This window comes from Manacus vitellinus, unplaced genomic scaffold (assembly GCF_001715985.3).
Source record: "Manacus vitellinus isolate BGI_N305 unplaced genomic scaffold, ASM171598v3 scaffold_20_pilon, whole genome shotgun sequence".
Lineage (NCBI taxonomy): Eukaryota > Metazoa > Chordata > Aves > Passeriformes > Pipridae > Manacus > Manacus vitellinus.
Window position 1 is genome coordinate 8,169,901 of NW_021939471.1, and position 19,615 is coordinate 8,189,515.

A 19,615-nucleotide genomic window follows, 5' to 3' on the forward strand; every position below is an offset into this window, starting at 1 on the left:
TTGTCCCAGAAGGGATTTTAGGATCAAGTAGACGCCTGAAGGGAAACAAAAGAGCATTACATAGTGTCAGTACATACATGGAATCAGCTGCCCTGGCAGGCATGCAAATAAAGTGTAATTCAGCCACTTCCTAGTAAAGATCAGAGCATCCTCTGAACAAGATATCACAATGGACATCTGTTCCACAATGTGGATGCTTCACTTGACTTTAGTTTACATATTAATTTCTGTTCTTCCTGCAGTCTTACTGTAGTATTTTCACAACACTTTACTAGGAAAGGTATTTTCATGATTTTGGAAAAAATCAGTCACTGTCAAGTTCTTCAGCGCTTCTTAACTGCTCAGAGAATCGTAGAGTACCCCAAGTTGAAAGGCACAAGCCCTGCACAGGACCATCTCCAGGAGTCACATCGTGTGCCTGAGAGCATTGTCCAAAGGCTTCTTGAACTCTGTCAGGCTTGGTGCTGGGACCACTGCCCTGAGGAGCCTGTTCCAATGACCAGCCACACTCTGGGTGAAGAACATTTTCCTAATATCTAACCTAAACCTCAGCTTCATGCTATTCCCTTTGGTCCTGTCACATGTAACAGTGTTGGTCCTTTTGGTTTCCAAGGCACCCTCATATGCAATTTCTGTTGACTACAACCCACAGAATCCTTTCCTCAACAGCTGCTCTTGAGCTGTCTGGTTTTTCTGTATTCTCTTGAATCATGCCAGACTTTAATTTGGCATCAGCTGTGAACCTGCCATCTGTATTTTCAGGCTACTCAGATGTAGCATGGTACTTGTAGTTCAGTTTTTAAGTGTAATAAGGAGAGAACTGTAACAGTCAAAAGTGTGTAGTGTCTTACTTCTCCTAGTTACACTGTTAATTCTAATTACTGTATTTCCTGTCGTGTTGGAAGGATTCAAATAACCTAACAGTTATCCAATTTCTTCCTGGGTAGAATGGGCCTTCTAGCCAGAGACGAAGATTCAACCCACAGCACCAAAACGTGCGGCTCAATGGATCTCTGAAGGCACAAGGTGCCAGTAATGAGGCAGATCAAAATACAAAGAGCGGCGCCAGGTCTGAGCACAGAAGACAGCAGCATAACAGCTTCAGATCTAAAAATAAAGGAGCCATGAAAAATCAAGAGCAGTCTACAACTGCAAGGACCACAGAGAATCCGACACATTCGGAGAAGACCCGTCGGAAGCACCACACACCAGACACTGCAGATCACAGGCCTTTCCAAGGCAGTGTTGGCAGGGTGTCCCAATGCAATTTATGTCCTGCAAGGAGGGAGGTCTCTGCTGATGCCACTGTTCTTTCAGTGCCAACTGTGACTTTGGTGGCTTAAAATGTCACAGTGATGGCAGGCAGAGAAATTTAATATCTTCATTTTAGTTTCTTGCTCGAAATGCTTGTTGGTGAAGAAAATAAGTCAGAACATAGTCTTTTAAATCTGTTGCTGCTTAAAACTTGTTGGTATCTTTACTACTTACTAATTATCAAAATTAAATCATACTTTCAAGGCTTTCCCCAATATCTTCACATTTATTTTATCGTGACAGTACGGAATCTTACCAAAGCAGCATTTACTTCTTAGAAAAATGAAATCTAGATTGGAAAAATAAATTGATAATTAAATTCATAATAGCAAAAGCCTCTTGTAGATATGTGGTTATACCAGTCAACGTTATTTTTTGTAGAACAGCCTGTGTTAGAAGGATCCCAGACAGTCTGTATGCTGTGGTTTGCAATGAAATCAGATGATCTTGGAGAATTTTTCAGCAAATCTCTATACATCTCTTTCTTTCTGTGCGTGTATACACATACATGCATGCACACTGTATACACAGAGTTTTGTTATATACAAGAAGAGTTGAAAAGGCAATTCATTTGATTTTAGCTTATTATTCCATAATCTGAGATCTTTAAGTTCAAGTATAAATTGTATTAAATGTATTACATATTGGTATTTTTCATGGACAAACTATTTTTATGAGGCTGAGGAAATATGCTCATTTAAGTTTGGAATGTATATAATAATGGCTATTCAGATGCACAGCCCTGTTCTCCATCCTTATCAGCCACTTTTCTATGACTAGTTGGATTTATTTTTTTGCATATGAAAAGTTGCAGGTCTTCTAGACTTGAATTCAAATTATTTTTCTATACTTTTGCTGTAGGAACCATCTGTCCATAATGAAAGCTATGACTAATAAATTACTTAGTCTTTATGTTCTGATTCTGTATTTCAGAAAATCTGTTTCTTCCAAAAATTAAAATCTTCTTTCTAAAATATCCCGGTGTTTGCTGCTTTGCAGTGCCTAACCTTATTCAAATTGTATTTGCTTAGTTCAGCTGGTATCAGTGGGAGGCTTTCAGCTGAGTTTGGACTGGACTTTGCTTTTAGTTGGATTCTAATGCCACAGTGCATGAAACAACCTTGTCATGAGAGCTGTCTCCATCCTGAACACACTTTTAACGTAAGTTATTGTTTAACATAGTAAGGTGTCAGGCTCCAGACCTGGCATCAAGTGAACTAGTGACCTGTGTCAGAATCAGAAAGGCGTAGAAGGTCAATAAGATTGACCTCCTGTTGAGGTTTCAGTAAGAGCAGGAGGATACTTAAAGATCTTTAAAAGTTTATGCCTAGGTTATTGTTTACTATTGCTTTTTACCAATTTTCTTCTGCCTAATTTCTGTTTGTCGACTGCACAGTTCCTTAGTACTAACTGGTTTACTATTCCTCTGTGGCCCTTGAAAAGTAATCTCCAAGTGTAGAGTGAGGTGCGTTCCTTAATTTTTATTTCTTTTGATATCTGTATACAGTGTCCCACATATGAATATCGGTAAAACCTGATTTTAAAAGGCAAATAACTCATCTTCATCTGAAAGAGTGGTGAAAGAAAAATAAACATGCATAGATAGACAGTGGCTTTCTTATTATTGCAAGCACTGTTATTATCCTATTTAATTACCTATCACACTTTTAAGCTGAATGTTTTTGCATAGATGGAATGGAAATTCCAGAATCTTTGTTGTGCAGCACCCATCAGATAGGTAGCTTTTCAAAATTTATCTGCTTCCTTACAGATTGACCTGTAACCTCACTCTAAGAGATGTAATTACAAATTCCATGGAGATATTACATGGGAATCTTCTTATATTGTCCTTATGTAAGTTGTGAAATTTATTTGTCTCTTCTCGTAACCCTTCCTAGAAAAAAAGAAAACCTAATTTATCTGTAATGGCATTTATTCCTTTCTAATAGCTTCTGCACTTGACAAGATTACTGAAAGTTATTTTATTCCCTAAATCTCTTAATTCTCACAAGCAACCTTCTACAAATAAATAACATCCATAACATAATTCAGCACAACAGGACCACCTTGTGCTCTTCAGTACCAGCTGAGCTTTGAGGTACTGGTGCCTCAGTATGTGACAGACCCAGGCCTAACAGGTGAAAGATGACGTTTCTCTCGTGATGCAAGAGTATTTTCTTTGTTGAGAGCTGCATGGGTTTGGTTGGGCTGGGAAGTGGGCTGGTTCTGGGGGTGCTGCAGTTTTAGCACACCATGTGTTGTCTGGTATCTGCTGATTTTGGAAGTTTATTGCACTACACATTTTAACTACATTATGTGGCTGTTTTCTGAAGTGTAGCTGTGCCAGAACAGTATCTCGTCATCTTTCATTCTGTGTGTCTCTGTGTGCTTGGAATGATATCTGCCAATTTCTAGGAGTGTTTTACTGTTCACAGTAGTTGTGAGTAACCAAATGCTCTTGGGCCCATCTTCAATGGAGCTCTGGTTTTATTTTCTCATTACAGAGATGGCTATGTGCAGTACTCCTTTTAATGTTGGGAACTTGTACAGGGGTCAGCCAGGGAACTAAGGGCAGGGCAAGGCTTGGCTTCCAGGCCAGTCCTCTTTTATAAAAAGTGCCCTCAATTTGCAAAGCAAATACAGCTGTTTGACATCACTCAAACACAAACACGGAATTCCCACTGCACTTTGTATGCTCTTTCAGAAGTGGAAACAGACCCTAAAGGGCACTATTGTAGAGCAGGTTGGATCTGTTTATCTTCTGTGCGAGATTAAACTCAGAGTAAGGCAGAACCCAGCAAAATAAAGATCCAAATACACAGCTGGAAAACTAAAAAGAGAAGGTAACTTAATACAGTCAAACTGTTTGGAAAACTTAGATTAGTTAGCCATGTTTGGAAAAAAAAATTAAAAAAATTCACTTAGTGTGCTTGAAAATGTCACCCTGAAAGAGAAACTAATCATTCTGGAATGGAAACATTGATCTTTCAATGCTTTCCTGGGCCCTGTTGTCGTAGGGGAACTCCAGGTCTGAACTTGTATGAGTGTGAGTCTCTTATCCTATGAAGTGATTGGGCTGCATCAAGATTTTATCAACCAAATACATCCTTCCTGTTCACATACTTGTGACTAAAGCAGAGGCACTGGGATCCAGAGGCCTCAAGTTCCAGTACCACTGTCAGTAACCCATGTGAGGATACAAGAGAAATTTGCCAGAAATTTGAGACAATACAACTATTAAGACAAACTACTAAAACAAGCTGTGCACAATGTTCATGTGTTTTGTACCAGAGAGAGAAGAAAAAGGCAACTTTGAAAAGGGTCTGAATCCTTGATGCAAACTCTGGGCACACTACACAGCTGATCATGTGATGCCATGAATTTGTGAAGTAATTTTTGACCAAGAGTGATCGAGTCTGCTATAAACAGCCAAATGTTTTTTGGCAAGAAGATAATTATTTAAGAAGATACACCCAAAAAGCTCAGAAAGCAGCAGAGTTCTGTAACATCAGCTTTACCTGTTCCTACTGCTTAACAGCTCTTATTAACAGCTGCTGCCCAAAATGAATCTAGTTTTTTGTGGGGCTTTTATACAAAATTTTACTTCTAACCACATTTTGACTCTATAACTGCAGCTAAGGGACAGACAGCTTCCCTCCCAAGTTTTTGATAGCATAACTTGGCCTCCTGATTTTAATTGTGTGAGAATCTGTCCTTCATGGACTGGAAGGAAGTAAGTAGATCAAATCTTCTTACTCCAGGGTAATGGTAGGATTTCTTTATTAGACACAGGAAGATTTGAACTACATAATGTTTATTATCTAAGCAATTTAATGTAATCCAGTTTAAAAGTGTATGTTTCTGCTCTGAAAGAGCTGGTACGGAAATAACTGGAACATTCTGAAAGAAAAATGAGTTAGCTTTAGTATTTCCATGACTCTTCAGCTAAAAACAAACCTGATGAAAACTCTTCCTGAGGATCAGTGACAACATATGCCTATCACATGAAATAATGCTTTTATCAAGTACAAATGAGTTCTCCATACTCTGAAGCATACAGGTAGAATTACATCTATTTGAATCACATCTTGGTGATAACTGGCCCTCTGCATGTATAATCATGGAGGAGTAATTTTATAGAAATCTAACTTGGAATCATGATTTTCTTGTCCCCTTAACCCATATGATGCCCTATCACTGATGGTTTGGAAAGACTGTAGCGTGAAAGTAAGAACTAACCAACTGGAAAATTGACAGCATTTGTAAGAAAAAATGTATTGCATCAGACTCTACTGGGGATATACCCTATGTCAGCCTTTGCAGTGCAGACATCAGATCCTAGATTACTGAACTGGAGTCACCTTCTGAACATGGTCTTTTCTGAACATGATCTCTGCTATAATGAATTTTAGAAAGATTCATAGTAAGCCATTGTCACACCACTTGACAACACATCTAGTCCCAGCTATAAAACTGTAGGTGACCTTTAGCAGTTTCCCCAGTTAAACTATCCGGTCTGCACACTCGGTGTGTCACAGTTTATCAGTGCAGATGCAGTATCACTTCTTTACTTGAGTTAGACAAGTGAAATGTTAAGTGAAATATTAATGAAAGTCTGCAGTTGGCAGACTTTCAAGAAACCTGGGACTATACAGTTTTGAGGAAATTTCAACCTGTAGCAAACTCAGACTTGCAGAATTTCTGCTCCTCGTCCCAAGGCCTACAAAAACATTCTGTTAGCCAGGTTATGGGATCACTCATCCTTTGACTGGTAAATTTAATTTGTTTTCAACTATTGGCCTCCCAGAGAAGATGAAATTTTATTTCCACATTTTAAAAGGCTTTGGGTAGATAAGGGCAAAGCTATTATGGTGAAAGTCAACATGAAGGTTAATGCTATTCATCTATCATAAAACTGTTAAATATCAGTCCATCAGTTAAAAGAAACGTTTAACAAGATTCTGTGATATAAAAAAAACATTTTGGAAGTGCTTACACAATTAAGTTAAAAGGCCATATCCAATCAAAAATAAATAAATAAAATCAAGTCCTTCAAAAAATAATTGATCTTTACCTCTCCACCAGAGCCATTTTCCTCTTTTATCTATTGAAATTCAAGGGAGTTCTTTTTTGTTGTTTTTTATTCTTTTAATCACAAGCTAAGTATGTCCAGGACAAAGAGAAGACTCATTAAAGCCACTGTAATGCAAATGACATGAATGTTTCTCAAAAAATACCGTGCTACTAGAATAATTAAATAAACACTGAGGTAGTGCAAACTCAGAAAGTCCTGTAGGATTATTCTCAAAGCTTTTTTCTTGTATGCATGCAAAATTCTGTACTTTTTGTGAGCTTTAGTGACAGTTGGATTCAGTGATCTCAAGAGTCTTCTCTAACCTGAAGGATATTCTGTGATTCTGTGTTTATAGAAGCTTTCTAAATTTGTCAAAAGTTGAAGAGGAAAGAAATAAGCTTAAGGAAGCTTTGTCAAAATATTTAGAAGTGTATGGTAAAGTGCTCAGCTATTGAATAAAAAGTCACACAGAAGATAAGTATTAAAAACTGCCTTTCAACCAGATTATTAGGAAAAACATATTTCACAGACTTAGTCTCAATGATGAATTGCATGTTCAAAGAATAGTAGTTTACATTATGTTATATATTTCCATAATTTTTGATTTTTTCTTTGTTCAGTGAAACTTTGTTGAGTTAGGAAGAGCCTCAGTATTGTGATCTTTAGGTTTATTAAGAAAAATCTCTGGCTTAAAGATTCTAAAGGTCAACTGGTCTTTCATATACATACCAACAGCAGAGAATAACAGTACTGCACACTTCTACAATGGCTACTGTTCATGACAAAATGTCTCCTTAAAAATATGTTAGTACATGAAAAATTGGGGTTTTTATTTGTGCAGATGATGTGTCGATTCCTTCTGGTTAGGAGAAAAGCCTGAAAATATGATGGCTTCTAAATGATCTAGAAAATAAAACATTTAAAGAATCTTTCTGTAATTCTAATAGTCTCAGGAATGTTAAGAACGTTGCATTTTGGCAATGCTCTCAATGTTTAGAGACAGCTGTATTTATTGTGCTGGAAGAGCAAAAGCACTCGTAAAACCAGTGAAAAAACCCAGCACCCAACTGTAAGCAAGGGTACAAAACAAAGCCAGGTTTTGTCCACTGGTTTAAACCACCTAAAGGGCTCTTTAAAATCAGTGATCCAAATTCACCTTTCCTCTCCTGCTAGAAACATACAGTAGCTCTTCATTTCAGTATCATTCCTCAGCATTTGCCCTGGCACAAGGATGTCTCCTCTAGCCTGCTCGGGGGGAAGGTGGGGGGCAAAACCCAAGGCACCTCCAACCTCAATTTCTGTGCTTTGCTGCACAGAAGCTGAGTTTGTCCCCTCCTAATTTGAAAGGACCTGCAGAAGGACATGGGAAGGCCACTGTAAGTCAGACCCGTGAGGTTCCTGCAGCTCCAGAAAACCCACCCCACAGTGTGTGACACAACACACCAAGGCTGCAGCCGCCTCCCCCAGTGGCAGATCACACCTGGTACCAAAGTAGTACATGTGTGTCTTTGGGAAAAATATGGCCTTGCCACTCCCAAGGCACACTTCTTCCTTTCCTGTATTTCTGAATTTCCTCACTGAGTACAAGCAAAAGGGGTCCCTTTCAGTGCTGTTAATAACAAAAAAGGGTGATTTACCCTCACCAGAAGTACCAGGAAGTGCACTGAACTTCTGGAGTCTTCACAGTATGTTGCACATGTATGTTGCACATTTGTGGCAAACTTGTATCTAAGAAAAGCTACTTGTTTTTATTTATTTTCCCCCACTTTAAAGGTACAAATTAAGGTTAACTCCAGTTATTTTTAACAATAGTTAAAGTTGATAAAGAGGTCTTCTTTTTTGCTGTGCAAGTACTCCCTTTAAAGTATAGCCCAACAGAATGTGAGACACTGGAACATTAAACTGCACATGCTCCATGTTTGTTTTTTTTTTTAATCCATTTTTCTTCCTCCCTTCCCAACATGTAAAAAATATTTAGAAATAAAGCAGAAAACACACTTCAATGCTCACTTAAAACAATTTCTTCCTATGCTTTTCATGAATTTCATCACCATTTTACACCTAATCTTTGATAAATGACCACATGAGATGATGATCTCTTCTTTGACCAGATGATGCAAAGCTGTCTGGTCTATCAGGCTGAGTCAAACATTATCCATTCACTTTATCATTCTTAAGTGTAATACTTTCTGCTAATACAGCTGGTTCTTTCTTGTTCAGTACCACAGAAGTAGTAGGAATTTCCCCAGCAGCACTGTCCTGTTCACTTGTTTTACTGGATACAGAAGAAGGCGGCTGAGATGGTGTCACAAGAAAAAGTGGAGTTCCTTTCAGCTTCACTACACGGTTGTTTACAGGCTTCTTAGTCCCTGCAACCCTGAATGTCATTTGGCTTGGTGTCCCACTGCCAGCACCCTGCCTTCCACAGGACACCTGGGGATTGCTGGGCAGCAGTGAGCATGTTGTGGATGTGGTTTCAGAAGCTTCTCTGTGCAGTGTCAGCCTTTCACTGTTGGGTCGTTTAAGAGTTGCTGCAGAACGTGAAGTACTGCAAGCAGCTACCTTTAGTGAAGCTGAATTCTTGACTTTGATATGGGTACTTGTTGAGGGACCTGAGAACCTGATTGGCTTGGGACCCACTTTAGATGGCAAACAGTCTTCCTCTTCAGTATAGTCAATTAGTCGTCTGTAATATAGGGAACTTTATTAAATAAATGAACTATATATGTAAGTTATTCTTTTTAGAACGTTATTACAAACCAGACAATATGTAACAGCCATCCACAAATAGGAAGTTATTTTAACTTTTGCTTGTTACAATATCATTTATGGTTCCCAACAGTTCATCCTACAATCAGGCTTGCCTTTCTATGAACACAACAACCAATCTCTTCTACCTCTGTAAGATGACATTAAAAACTGTAGCAGTGAAGTGGCTGTAGGGTGGCTCAGGTAACTGTGTAACAGAACCTGCAAAAGGCTGCTTTAAGTTGATGTGTTGAGAATGGAGGTGTAGTCAAAAGTATCACCATTAAACTGCAGAGAAGAAATTCTAGAAATTCCCTCTAAAAAGAAGGCATCTCACATACGTGAAAATCAGTTAACCTTTTAAAGTTTGCAGATAAATTTCTGTTTTAGCAGTCCATTTAACTAACACTGCTTTCTGCTTTTTGAAATTACTCCTTGCCAGGCTGCTGAGACCTCTAAAATAAAGTTAATTTGTTTCTAGCAAGTTCAGTTCTTCAATCAAGCTCTCATGATTATAAGACATTTTATAAAAATGTAAATAAAACCAGAAAACTCAACATGCATAGCTATTTAAGGAACCTGAAATTAGAGGCAAAAAAGGATTGCACTGTATTTGTGCTTAATTTAAAGCCATCTGTGTAAATCAGCATACCTTTTATAAACTGGTGGCATATGATGCAAACTGCCTTTCAGAGGGCGTTCTTCCAGAGTCCAACATTCAATCAGCTCCTGGGGCACTCTCCAGTAGCTGACACCTGCATTTATAAGCAACATTGTATTGATGAGCTGAGAAACACAGCCAGCATCACGTGTGTAGACATCTGACCAAGGGAATATATGTGTTTTATGCAGCAGAATTTCAGTTTTGAAACTGCTGCCACAAGCATTGTTTACATCCAGTGTGCTTCTTCATTCATGTCAGCTCCTGTCCCCTCCTTGGAACATCCCTTCAGACTTCTGCCCCCCCCCCCCCCAAATAGCCACTACTTTGGAATATTTTACATTACAAGTCAAAGTTTATGAAGAGTTTTTATGATAGTTAATTAGCAAATATTTTTCTTATTTTTCTGTTAAAAAGTAGTACTACTGGAATAAAAAATTAATACTCTACCTCTCCCTTCCCAGGCATCGAAAGCATCCATCATCTTTTTCAGTTCAGCAACTGAGTAATAGCTCCAGATGTACTGGACATTATTTCCAGCTTCTCTAGAAATATTGTTTTAAAGGTAATGGTTATGTGATAAATTTAGCTAAGTCCTTAAAAATGTAACACTGGTGAAATGTATCCTTCTGTTTACCAAACCTTAACTGTAAGGACTTAGCAGTAAATGTTTATAAAGTAGAAAGGAAAATGTTGCTTGAATTTCATTTTCATTTGGATGAGAGGTTCTTGTCCTCCTGTGAATACCTATTGCTAAAAATGGATATTTCGTGAAAGAACAGATGTTCATAAAATAATAATTACAGAATTAATGGTGTAAAATCTATTCTTCTAGATCTCAATCATTTATTCAAAGGGAAAATACAGTAGGAGGACAGATACCTGATATACTATGTTTCCAAAATACTCTTGGAATAAATATTAATATTTCCAGCCTAAATTTAGGAAAATATGCATCTTAATTATCATGATTATGAAACATGAAAAGCTCTCTCTTAATCAAAAGATACACAGTGAAGTGCACTTCTGACACTGTACTGTGGGACCAAGAGAAAGACAATTTGCTTCCAGTCATAAGTACAGGTCTACCAATAACTTCAAAATACTGCCATAAAAATACATGAATAGTATAGCAGAGATGAACATGTTCTTTATAGAATTAAAACCATCCTTAGTTCTTGGTGTTCAGCTGTCTTAGAAGACTGCAAAATACAATTGCATGGATCATAACTAACATTGCAAATATTTCTGGAAGTTTTTCAGGATAGGGATTCATTCACTGTATTTAGTGTAAATATTAGAAAGTAATTTTAAATTTTTGAGACATTTTAAAAACAACAACTCAAACACAATGAGAACTTACAGTAACTACATGCCAACCACCTTGTGTGGACTCTCAAATTCTTGTACTCTGTGCTTAGTTTTTATTTTGTTTGTTTGTTTAATGTTACCATTTGTATTAGCCAGTTGTTTTTGGAGCTGGAAAGAATCTGATTCCTTCCACGGATTTATAATACAATAATGCTATGTTATGGTACATGTGACAATATTAGGCATAATTATAATATGTGAGTATTTATTCTCATTTCATAGTGCTTTCATGTGTTTGACAGTCACCTTACCTTTTGTACATGCTTTTACTATGAATTTTCGTTCCTAGCACCTTATTAATTGCATCAGTCCCATCAGCTCTTGTGGCATACACACCAATAACTGTACTTTCACAGCTTGCTCCAGATGTGTTGAGATAGTGCAGGACCCACACTGTAGGCTTGGTACAAACTAAATCATAAGAATCACAGAAATCTAACAAAGCCTGGAAGAAACATAAAACAAAAAATACAGAATACTGATAAAAATATAATATCTTTAGTTGAATCATATTTAAATTTTCTTAAGTGGATCAGTGAGCTCTTTTAAGTAAATCAAGGATGTAGTTTTTCTAGAATGCTGGCTACAGTATTTCTTATCTGATGTTAACAGAGATTGTTGTGAAGCTAAGAGAAGTTTATAGAAAGGCAACAGAAATACTTAAAGGCATGGCAGCTCCTTAATATGAAGAGAAACTGAAAGGCCTGGAAATGTTTTATGCTTTTCAAAAGGAAATGAGTAAGGAAGAATGTGAAGTACATGGAAGAATAGCTTATGAAGAGAATGTAGATAACTGTCAGGACTAACACAGCCAGACCTGGTAATATAAATGAATTTCCAATCCATTAATTAGAATTAGCTTTTAAGTTTTACTCTAAAATAGACAAACATTAGGATTTTCAATAGTATAGTAATTTTCCTTTTCTCCTTCCCTGTTCTAAGAAAATGTCAAAGTACATTTTGTCTTTTGAGTTTTAGGATGCATTTATGAAACTGAAAAAAAAAAATCAAACCTCTTGAAGGGATCAAATCTAATCTCAAGTAAAATTTGAAACCAAATAGGGAACTAAACAATGTCATTCCCACTATGCAAGTTTTACAGCAGACTTGCATGTAAAACAAGAGTCAAATTTAAACTATTGCTGTATTGCAATGATGGGGAAAGCTGATGTCCTTAACTACTCTGCATTATCAAATCCAGGATTTCTTAATCTAAAATTCTGAATTTACTCATGATTCAATGTGGTGATTAAGAAGCACTAACTTGCACATACTATAGTTTTAGTATCTGGTGCTAATGAATGATGCAGATTAGAGAGTACAACTCAAAAAATATAAGAATTGTTAAGACCTTTTTAAGCTCTATATTTGACCTTGAAGAATATGTCTCCATTTCATTGGCCAAATGGTCAGACAGGCTGTATGGATAAGGGATTCCAAAATAATCTGCTTCTTCCTGCAGTGCGATTCGAATTTGTTCATCTCCAGGAATCCGAACTTCTCCGTGAAGATAATCCAAAAGATACTTAAACAGGCTTCCATCTCGATCAATTAGACATGCTCCTGAAAACATAAATAAAATTATTTAGAATACTGCTTCCAGCAAGTGAAGACAAACTTGTCACTTTCTACCAAATCATCAAGTAAAGCCTTTTGTATAAAACTTCTGTGCTAGTTTTACTTAGGAGGAGTAAGTATACTGTCTCTGTTCTTTTAAAACTATATTTTGTTTCCCTGGAATATTTGTTATTTGATGATAAAATTCTTAGTGCAGAAAACATTTCTTTGGAATTTCAGTGAGATCACTAATCTGCATAGAACAATGTCAACATACCACCTCATCTGTACTGCACTCTGCTTAAGATGTTAAAATCTAATTCTAGACACATTTCTAATTCTAACTGCAGGTACATCTTTACTCACTATTCCAGGGATCTTTTCAATTTTGGACCTAGACTATTTAAAATAGCATCAGCTCCAGTACATATCTAGTCAAACCTTCCTTGAATATTGGTCAAGTTTTACTGTATTTTTTCTCTCCTTTGCCTGCCAGGCTCAAGGACCCTACAGAAACCAACCAATCCATACAGGGCTGTGTACAACAGGCTGTTCACTGTGGCTGTGAAGGATGGTGGCTAAGTCCTGCCCATACAAATGTCAAACATTTCAGATATTTTGAGCAGTCTGAAGTGTACAACAAGGAACTACTATTCTTCAGCCATCATATCTTTAAACCAGACATACTTTGGCAGGATTTCCAAGTCACAAACAAGTGTGAAATTTGACCCATGAATAGTTTTATTCAAACTTTCATATCAAGCCATGGTGGTGAAAAATGCAATCCTTACTGGGTAATGAAGTGTTCTGAAACAAAGATTAGACCCAAATCTCCTTCTGTAATGAACAGAGATAATGAGATGCCTCTGGAGAATATAGGGGTTCACAAACAGGATCTGAGTTAAATGCCAAATACTCTGCCAACTTCAATTTATTCTATTTTCATATTCATACTGAAGAAGTATATTCTGAAGCCACAGTTTTGACTGGGATAAGGATGTATTTGGCACAGAGCTCCCTGGTCAGAATGTCGTATTTACAGCTTCAATATATTTACCTGATTCATCCACTTTTAGAGGAAAGCGTCCACTAAACATAGAAGCCAGCATTGAGTCCTTAAAGCGGCACAAAGACTCCCGCCTGGCTGTGTATAAACATCCTCGCACATTAAGTCGTAGAACACTCTGGACATCTTCAACCTTGCCCTCTGCCATTGCATTCGCCAGTGATGATGTTCATTACAAGCTGTTCAAGCCTGAAACAGATACAAACAGAAGTAAATCTAATGCCACTTTGAACATACCGCATACGAGACCTAAGCATTAGGTCAGCTCTTACATCTTACACGATACCACTTTGAAAACAGTTCTGGAGATGTATTAGTGTAAATAGCGAAATATTCCACACCTTTACTATAAAAACTGATGGTATTTTACTTTGCTAGGAAGCACAAAGGTTACTCTTTTGAGACAAATGGGGAAGCACATTTACGTGGTCAGAATGTGTGAGCAGAGCACTGGAAGGACATCCTGGGAAATCTCGTTTTGAGTACAGGTCACAGCACTACAAATGCAATAATTTTGTACTAATAACAACGCGGCTTCTTTAAAATCCGACCTCTAATTAGAGCTGTTTTCACCAGCTGGGCCGTTCGCTCCCTCCCTCCCTTCCGTGGGGCGCTGCTCCGCCATTAAGGGGAGGCGCCCGCCGTCTCTGCGGGTTCGGGTCGGCTCTGTCGGGCCGGGCGCCGCGCCTCCGCGCCAGGGCCGCCTCAGGGCCTCGGCCCCGCAAATGGCGCCGGGGGGGCCGGGCTGGGCCGAGGGGAGCGCAGGGGGGCAGCCCGTGTGCCCCTGCGGCGCCATCGCCAGCACCATCTCCGGGCGTGCCGCCGGCGCCCGAGGGTCCCTGCCCGCGGGTACGGCGGGTTCTCCGAGTGCAGGGAGCCTGGGGCTCGGCTGCCGCTGCCTCCCCGGCGCTGCCCGGAGGAACTCCCTGCGGTACGGCTGTGGTACCTGCGTCCTCCGAGGTGAGGCTGACCTGCGTACAGTCGGCTACTCTGAAAGGCACAAACCCTTCCGAAAACGTGCTTTTTTGGTTTGTTGGTTTTTTGGTTTTGTTTTTTTTTTTTTTACAAGTACGTGTTCACTCGGAGTGGGTTTGATTCAGTTGCTGGTTTTATAATCCCAATAATCATAGAATGGCCTGGGTTGGAAGGGACTTTGAAGATCATTTAGTTCCAACCCCTCCGATGTGGGCAGGGACACTTTCCACTAGACCAGGTTGCTCAAAGCCCTGTCCAGCCTGGCCTTGGATACCTCCTGGGATGATGGGGCATCCAAAGCCTCTCTGGGCAACCTGTTCCGGTGCCTCACTACCCTCACAGCAAAGAATTTTTTTCCTAATATCTAATCTAAACCTACTGTCTTCCAGCTTGAACCCATTACCCATTCTCCTGTCACTGCACGATCTCGTACACAGTCTTGCCCCATGTTTTCTGTAAGTTCCCTTCAGGTACTGGAAGGCTGCAATTAGGTCACCTCGAAGCCTTCTCCTTTCCAGGCTGAACAATCCCAGTTCTCTCAGTCTTTCCTCATAGGAGAGGTGCTCCATCCCTCTAATTAACTTGGTGGTCCTCCTCTGGACTCACTCCAGCAGATCGATGTCCTTCTTGTACTGGGGACCCCAGAGCTGGGTGCAGCACTCCAGGTGGGATCTCACCAGAGGAGAGTAGAGGGGCAGAATCCCCTCCCTTGCCCTGCTGGCCACACTGCTTTAATGCCACCCAGGACACAGTCGGCTTTCTGGGCTGCCAGAGCACATTGCTAAGTCATGTCCAGGTTCTCATCCACCAGCACACCCAGGTCCTTCTTGGCAGGGCTGCTCTCTATATGAGAGCAACTTGAGCTGTCTCCTACCCCACATGCTCCCGTTTTATTTCACAGTGTGATGGAGTCCCTCTGGCCAGCCCAGCCCAGGGCAGTGGCTTCAGACCAAGCTGGAGCCCAGTTTCTTCTGCAGCTGCACATCCCAAGTTGCAGCACCAAGACAAGCGATTTCACCAGGGTGATGTGCTGCTGGTATGTGCTCCCAGTCTGAAGATGGAAAGTTCTGCTTTTATTAAAGCAGGGGGGAAAGGCAGGAAACGGTAGCCTCAGGTCAACTGGTGTTTTCTGCCATGCTTTGACATGACTCCCTGAACAGACCAGCTCACTCCCCTGTGTGGCAGCAGCAGTCTGTTCAGTTCTACCTATTAGATATAAATGCAGCCATCAGAACTTTTAATTTTGCTTTGCCGTTGCTTACATGTAAAATATGTTTTTTCTCTGGTTTGTTTTTTGGTTGGTTTTGGGTTTGGGGGAGTTTTTTTGTTTGTTTGTTTGTTTGGGGTTTTTTGCTTCAGATTTAGATGCATTTTTCAGAGGGAACCACTTATGCACTAAAATAGCACAGATGAATGCTATTTCACTGCCATGTCTCAAGTGAAAGGACAAGAGAAAATGGCCTTAAGTTGAGGCAGAGGAGGTTCATATTAGATATTAGAAAAACAAAATTTCGCTGAAAGAGTGGTTAGGCATTGGAATAAGTAGCCCAGGTAGGTGGTGCAGTCACCACCTTTGGAAGTGTTCAAGAGGTGTCTGGATGTGGCACTTGGGGATAAAGTTTAGGGGTGATTATGGTGGTGTTATGTTGATGGTAGGTGATCTTGAAAGTTTCTTATAACCTTGATATTTCTGTGATTTTATGATTCTGTAATGTAGGCAAGGTGCCTCACTCATACAGTCATTTCACAAAGACTTTCAAAGAGTGTCCCATTGAATTGTTTATATCTGAGATAGAGTTGTGTGGTCATCAAAATGCATTCATAAACAATGGAAAGGTAAAGAAAATAGATTCTTGTTATGCTTTTGTGTCAACCTTATTATGCAAATTTCCATACATGAAAAGTAGTTCATATGTCATGCATCATAAGATGCAACTGTATTTAAAAAAAAAGTTTACAATGTTATGTCTAGTTCCCACTTAATTCTCCTTTATTTGCTTACAAAGTTTCTTTTTGCCATAACATACAGTAAGAACTTATCACTGTGGATACAACTGCCAAATAATTAGTAGTGTGCAACAGTTAACAGGGCAAAACTTTAGTTTTCTGCAGACTTTCTGGAAGATATGAGCTGATTATATGCTTAGAATATATAATATAAAATATTTTTATATATTATATATAAAATTTCTTAGATAATAAGATATAACTGAATCCCAGATATTAACAATATATTTTAATTGCTACCTGAAGTCCAATAAAAATTCACTTACTTAAGTGTACACTGCACATATAAGAAATGTGCCTTTACTGTATTTAAATAGTTTACTCAGTTATATCTGCAATTCCTATTGATTTTTGTCTTGTATCATCCTAGTTTTTAATTCATAATTTCCTTGTGGAGATATTTTGTTGCCCATTTAAGGTATTTAGAACTTCAAGCCACAGGTTCACTTGCTAAGAGGTGAAATCAAAGGATGTGTAACACAGAGCAGCTATAGTTCCAACTCTGTTGCTTGTTATATTCTGGTCTGTTACTGTTACATTTTTATTTTTGAGAATACCTAGATATTCATAGGCTGCTCTGTTTTCAGATAATATGTGAGTCCACAAACTTGTAATTCAGACTTGCCTTCAGTCAAGTGAAGAACATTAAAGGAAAGAGCCATATAAACCATATTGCATCTGGTCCTCGTAGGGAGAGAATAAATTCTCTTTGAAATTGTGTAACTCTGAATGATCACTTCTACTTAAAACTCACTTCTTTTTATCTTAATGCCAGTTTACATTAGAATGGCAGTTAAAGCCACACTAAACGCCTCACGTCTAATTTTTCTTAGCAACTAAACATGCTACTGTTGCAGCAAAGAGATAAAATGGCATGCCAAGCCCCATGGCTCTCATGTGCTCCTTGAACAGTCCTTGGCCAAGAATGTACCCAGAAGCCAAGTCTTTGATGCTTAATATCTAATTAATTAAATAAGCGCACAATTTACAACATGCTACTGAATGCAATACAGACTGATAATCCATGGGTGTTGAACTTACTATAAAACAAGTGAAAACAAGTATAATAGATTATTTTTGTAGAGTAGTGGTATCTAGTTTAACTGTGTCTTTAGTAAGGATAATAATGTGTTTCCCTTACTCACTGGGAATAGTTCATACATACCAGTTTCTACTTAAACATGGCCATTTTTATCAAACATTGCAATGTAGTTTAAGTGTAACTTCCAGTCTTTCTCACTCTGAAACATTCACTTAATGAAACTGGAGCTTTTCATGCTGCTTTCTGCCTTGAAGCTGGCTTGGTTTTGCCTCAGAAGTCTGAAAAAATGTTCCTTCATGTGTTTCTGCATTGTGAGACCGGAACAATGTACACAGTTTCACTCAATACATGTATATACACACATAATGCAATAGGTTTTGGACCTCAGATTTAACCATGTGAACTATCATGGCTATTCAAGCTTAGTACAGCATGTACTTGGCATAGAAGCTTGAAGCAAAATCAACCCACACAAGCAAACTGCCTTTTGAGCTGCACCTTTTGGGAAATGAACACGGCTGTTTTTGTTTTGGTTTTCACTAGTTTCCCAAGGAAGCCGGGCTTACACACTCATCCTCTGTATATTTGTGTTTCAATTTACTAATTGCAGTCAAATTCGACAGAGAGCAAGAGGCATTAAGAAATGGATTTTTCATTAAGCTTGTGCAAAAAGGGTGTGATTAGAGAAAGATAAGTTCTTAATCCCATAATTTCAGGAAAAGGTACAGCATGAGCTCAGGTCTTGTTGGACATCAGAGAATCCACAGAGGGAGAAGTTGTTCTACATAATCTACCCACCAGAAGTGCTTTAGTCATAGCTCACACTTTACTACACCCTACAGGATTAATTCCTCAATGAAGGTTCTTCTCAGACATGAATATGCAGGTATCTAGTAAGGTACAAATTCAAATCCCACATGATTAGAGCTTTTACAACAGGTCTGTGTGTCTTTCCCTCACTTCTTTTCATTTCTATTCAGTTTAAAGACCAGTCATAGGATCCCTGATGGATGACTGAAACACAAAATTCTGCTCTTAATACACATTTAAGATATATAGACTGTGAAACTTGGCAGTGGTTTAAGTTCTTCCCAACTTTGAGCAGCTGGCAATTAACTGGAGATTTTTACATGTGAAGGGGCATAGTGTGGAAGTTCCTCAGTGGATAAAGGAAAGTATGACCATGGGTGGAAATGCAATGCTTCACATTTTGTTTTAAATTTATTGCCTGCAGTAGCGACATAAACACTAAATGGAAGCAAATTGGCAATTGCCCCTTCAGGACTTGAGACCATTGTGGAACTGGAGGATATGCAAACTCGTTATTGGATCTGGAAGAAAACCCTGCCTTCTGGAAAGGATAAGGAGGTAAGCTGTATTTGATTGATTTTCTATTTTTAAAGTTACATAAGGTTATTTGCTCTTTTATTTGGCCAGAGTTTTACAGTGGCTACAGTCACTTCCAAGTTTCCTTGTAAGGGAAAATGTACCAAAGGTATATAATATGTGCTGGATCAAATCTGTATTTTAAGGGTTTTTCCTAGAAGCATAGGGGTTTGCAGCTACAGGGCCACACTGAGAAACTGTGCCATCTATCATAAACTAAAAAAAAAGGTAGAAAAGAGAGACTCTCCAGATGCTCTTTGCAGCAGATTATGAAGGTAATAAGTTCATAAAGATCCATTTTCACATAATGCTACTGATACTTCATGTGCAATTCCTTTGACTTACTTTATAGCATATTGTAATGTTAGCACACAGAAAGGTAGGGTTTTCATGATGATTACTCGACTACAGAAC

General features: G+C 38.7%; 2 protein-coding genes across 4 annotated transcripts in view; one reads left to right on the plus strand and one right to left on the minus strand.

Moving 5' to 3' along the window:
- The window catches only part of SPATS2L (spermatogenesis associated serine rich 2 like), a 139,652-nt gene extending 137,362 nt beyond the window's left edge, over positions 1 to 2,290 (plus strand). For all 3 annotated transcript variants that reach the window (XM_029959571.1, XM_018071915.2, XM_018071917.2), the window contains one exon: positions 948 to 2,290. In XM_029959571.1, the coding sequence (XP_029815431.1) occupies positions 948 to 1,343 (396 nt within the window). In that variant the 3' untranslated portion in view covers positions 1,344 to 2,290. The remainder of the gene's footprint in view (positions 1 to 947) is intronic.
- A 5,791-nt stretch (positions 2,291 to 8,081) lies between these two features.
- Positions 8,082 to 13,977, minus strand: KCTD18 (potassium channel tetramerization domain containing 18). The gene is made up of 6 exons (XM_029959545.1): positions 13,783 to 13,977; positions 12,520 to 12,731; positions 11,420 to 11,613; positions 10,248 to 10,342; positions 9,789 to 9,891; positions 8,082 to 9,074 (listed from the first exon to the last, which is right to left on the minus strand). The coding sequence occupies exons 1-6, from the start codon at positions 13,937 to 13,939 to the stop codon at positions 8,540 to 8,542; spliced, it is 1,296 nt and encodes a 431-aa protein (XP_029815405.1). The 5' UTR covers positions 13,940 to 13,977; the 3' UTR covers positions 8,082 to 8,539.
- Positions 13,978 to 19,615: the final 5,638 nt, after the last annotated feature.

Coding starts and splice junctions, on each gene's coding strand:
- KCTD18 (XM_029959545.1), bottom strand. CDS start 13,939: ATGGCAGAGGGCAAGGTTGAAGATGTCCAGAGTGTTCTACGACTTAAT. Junction 11,614..12,519: donor CAAATATAGAGCTTAAAAAG/GTCTTAACAATT, acceptor TGTTTCTTCCAG/GCTTTGTTAGATTTCTGTGA. Junction 9,075..9,788: donor ATGCCACCAGTTTATAAAAG/GTATGCTGATTT, acceptor CCTATATTACAG/ACGACTAATTGACTATACTG.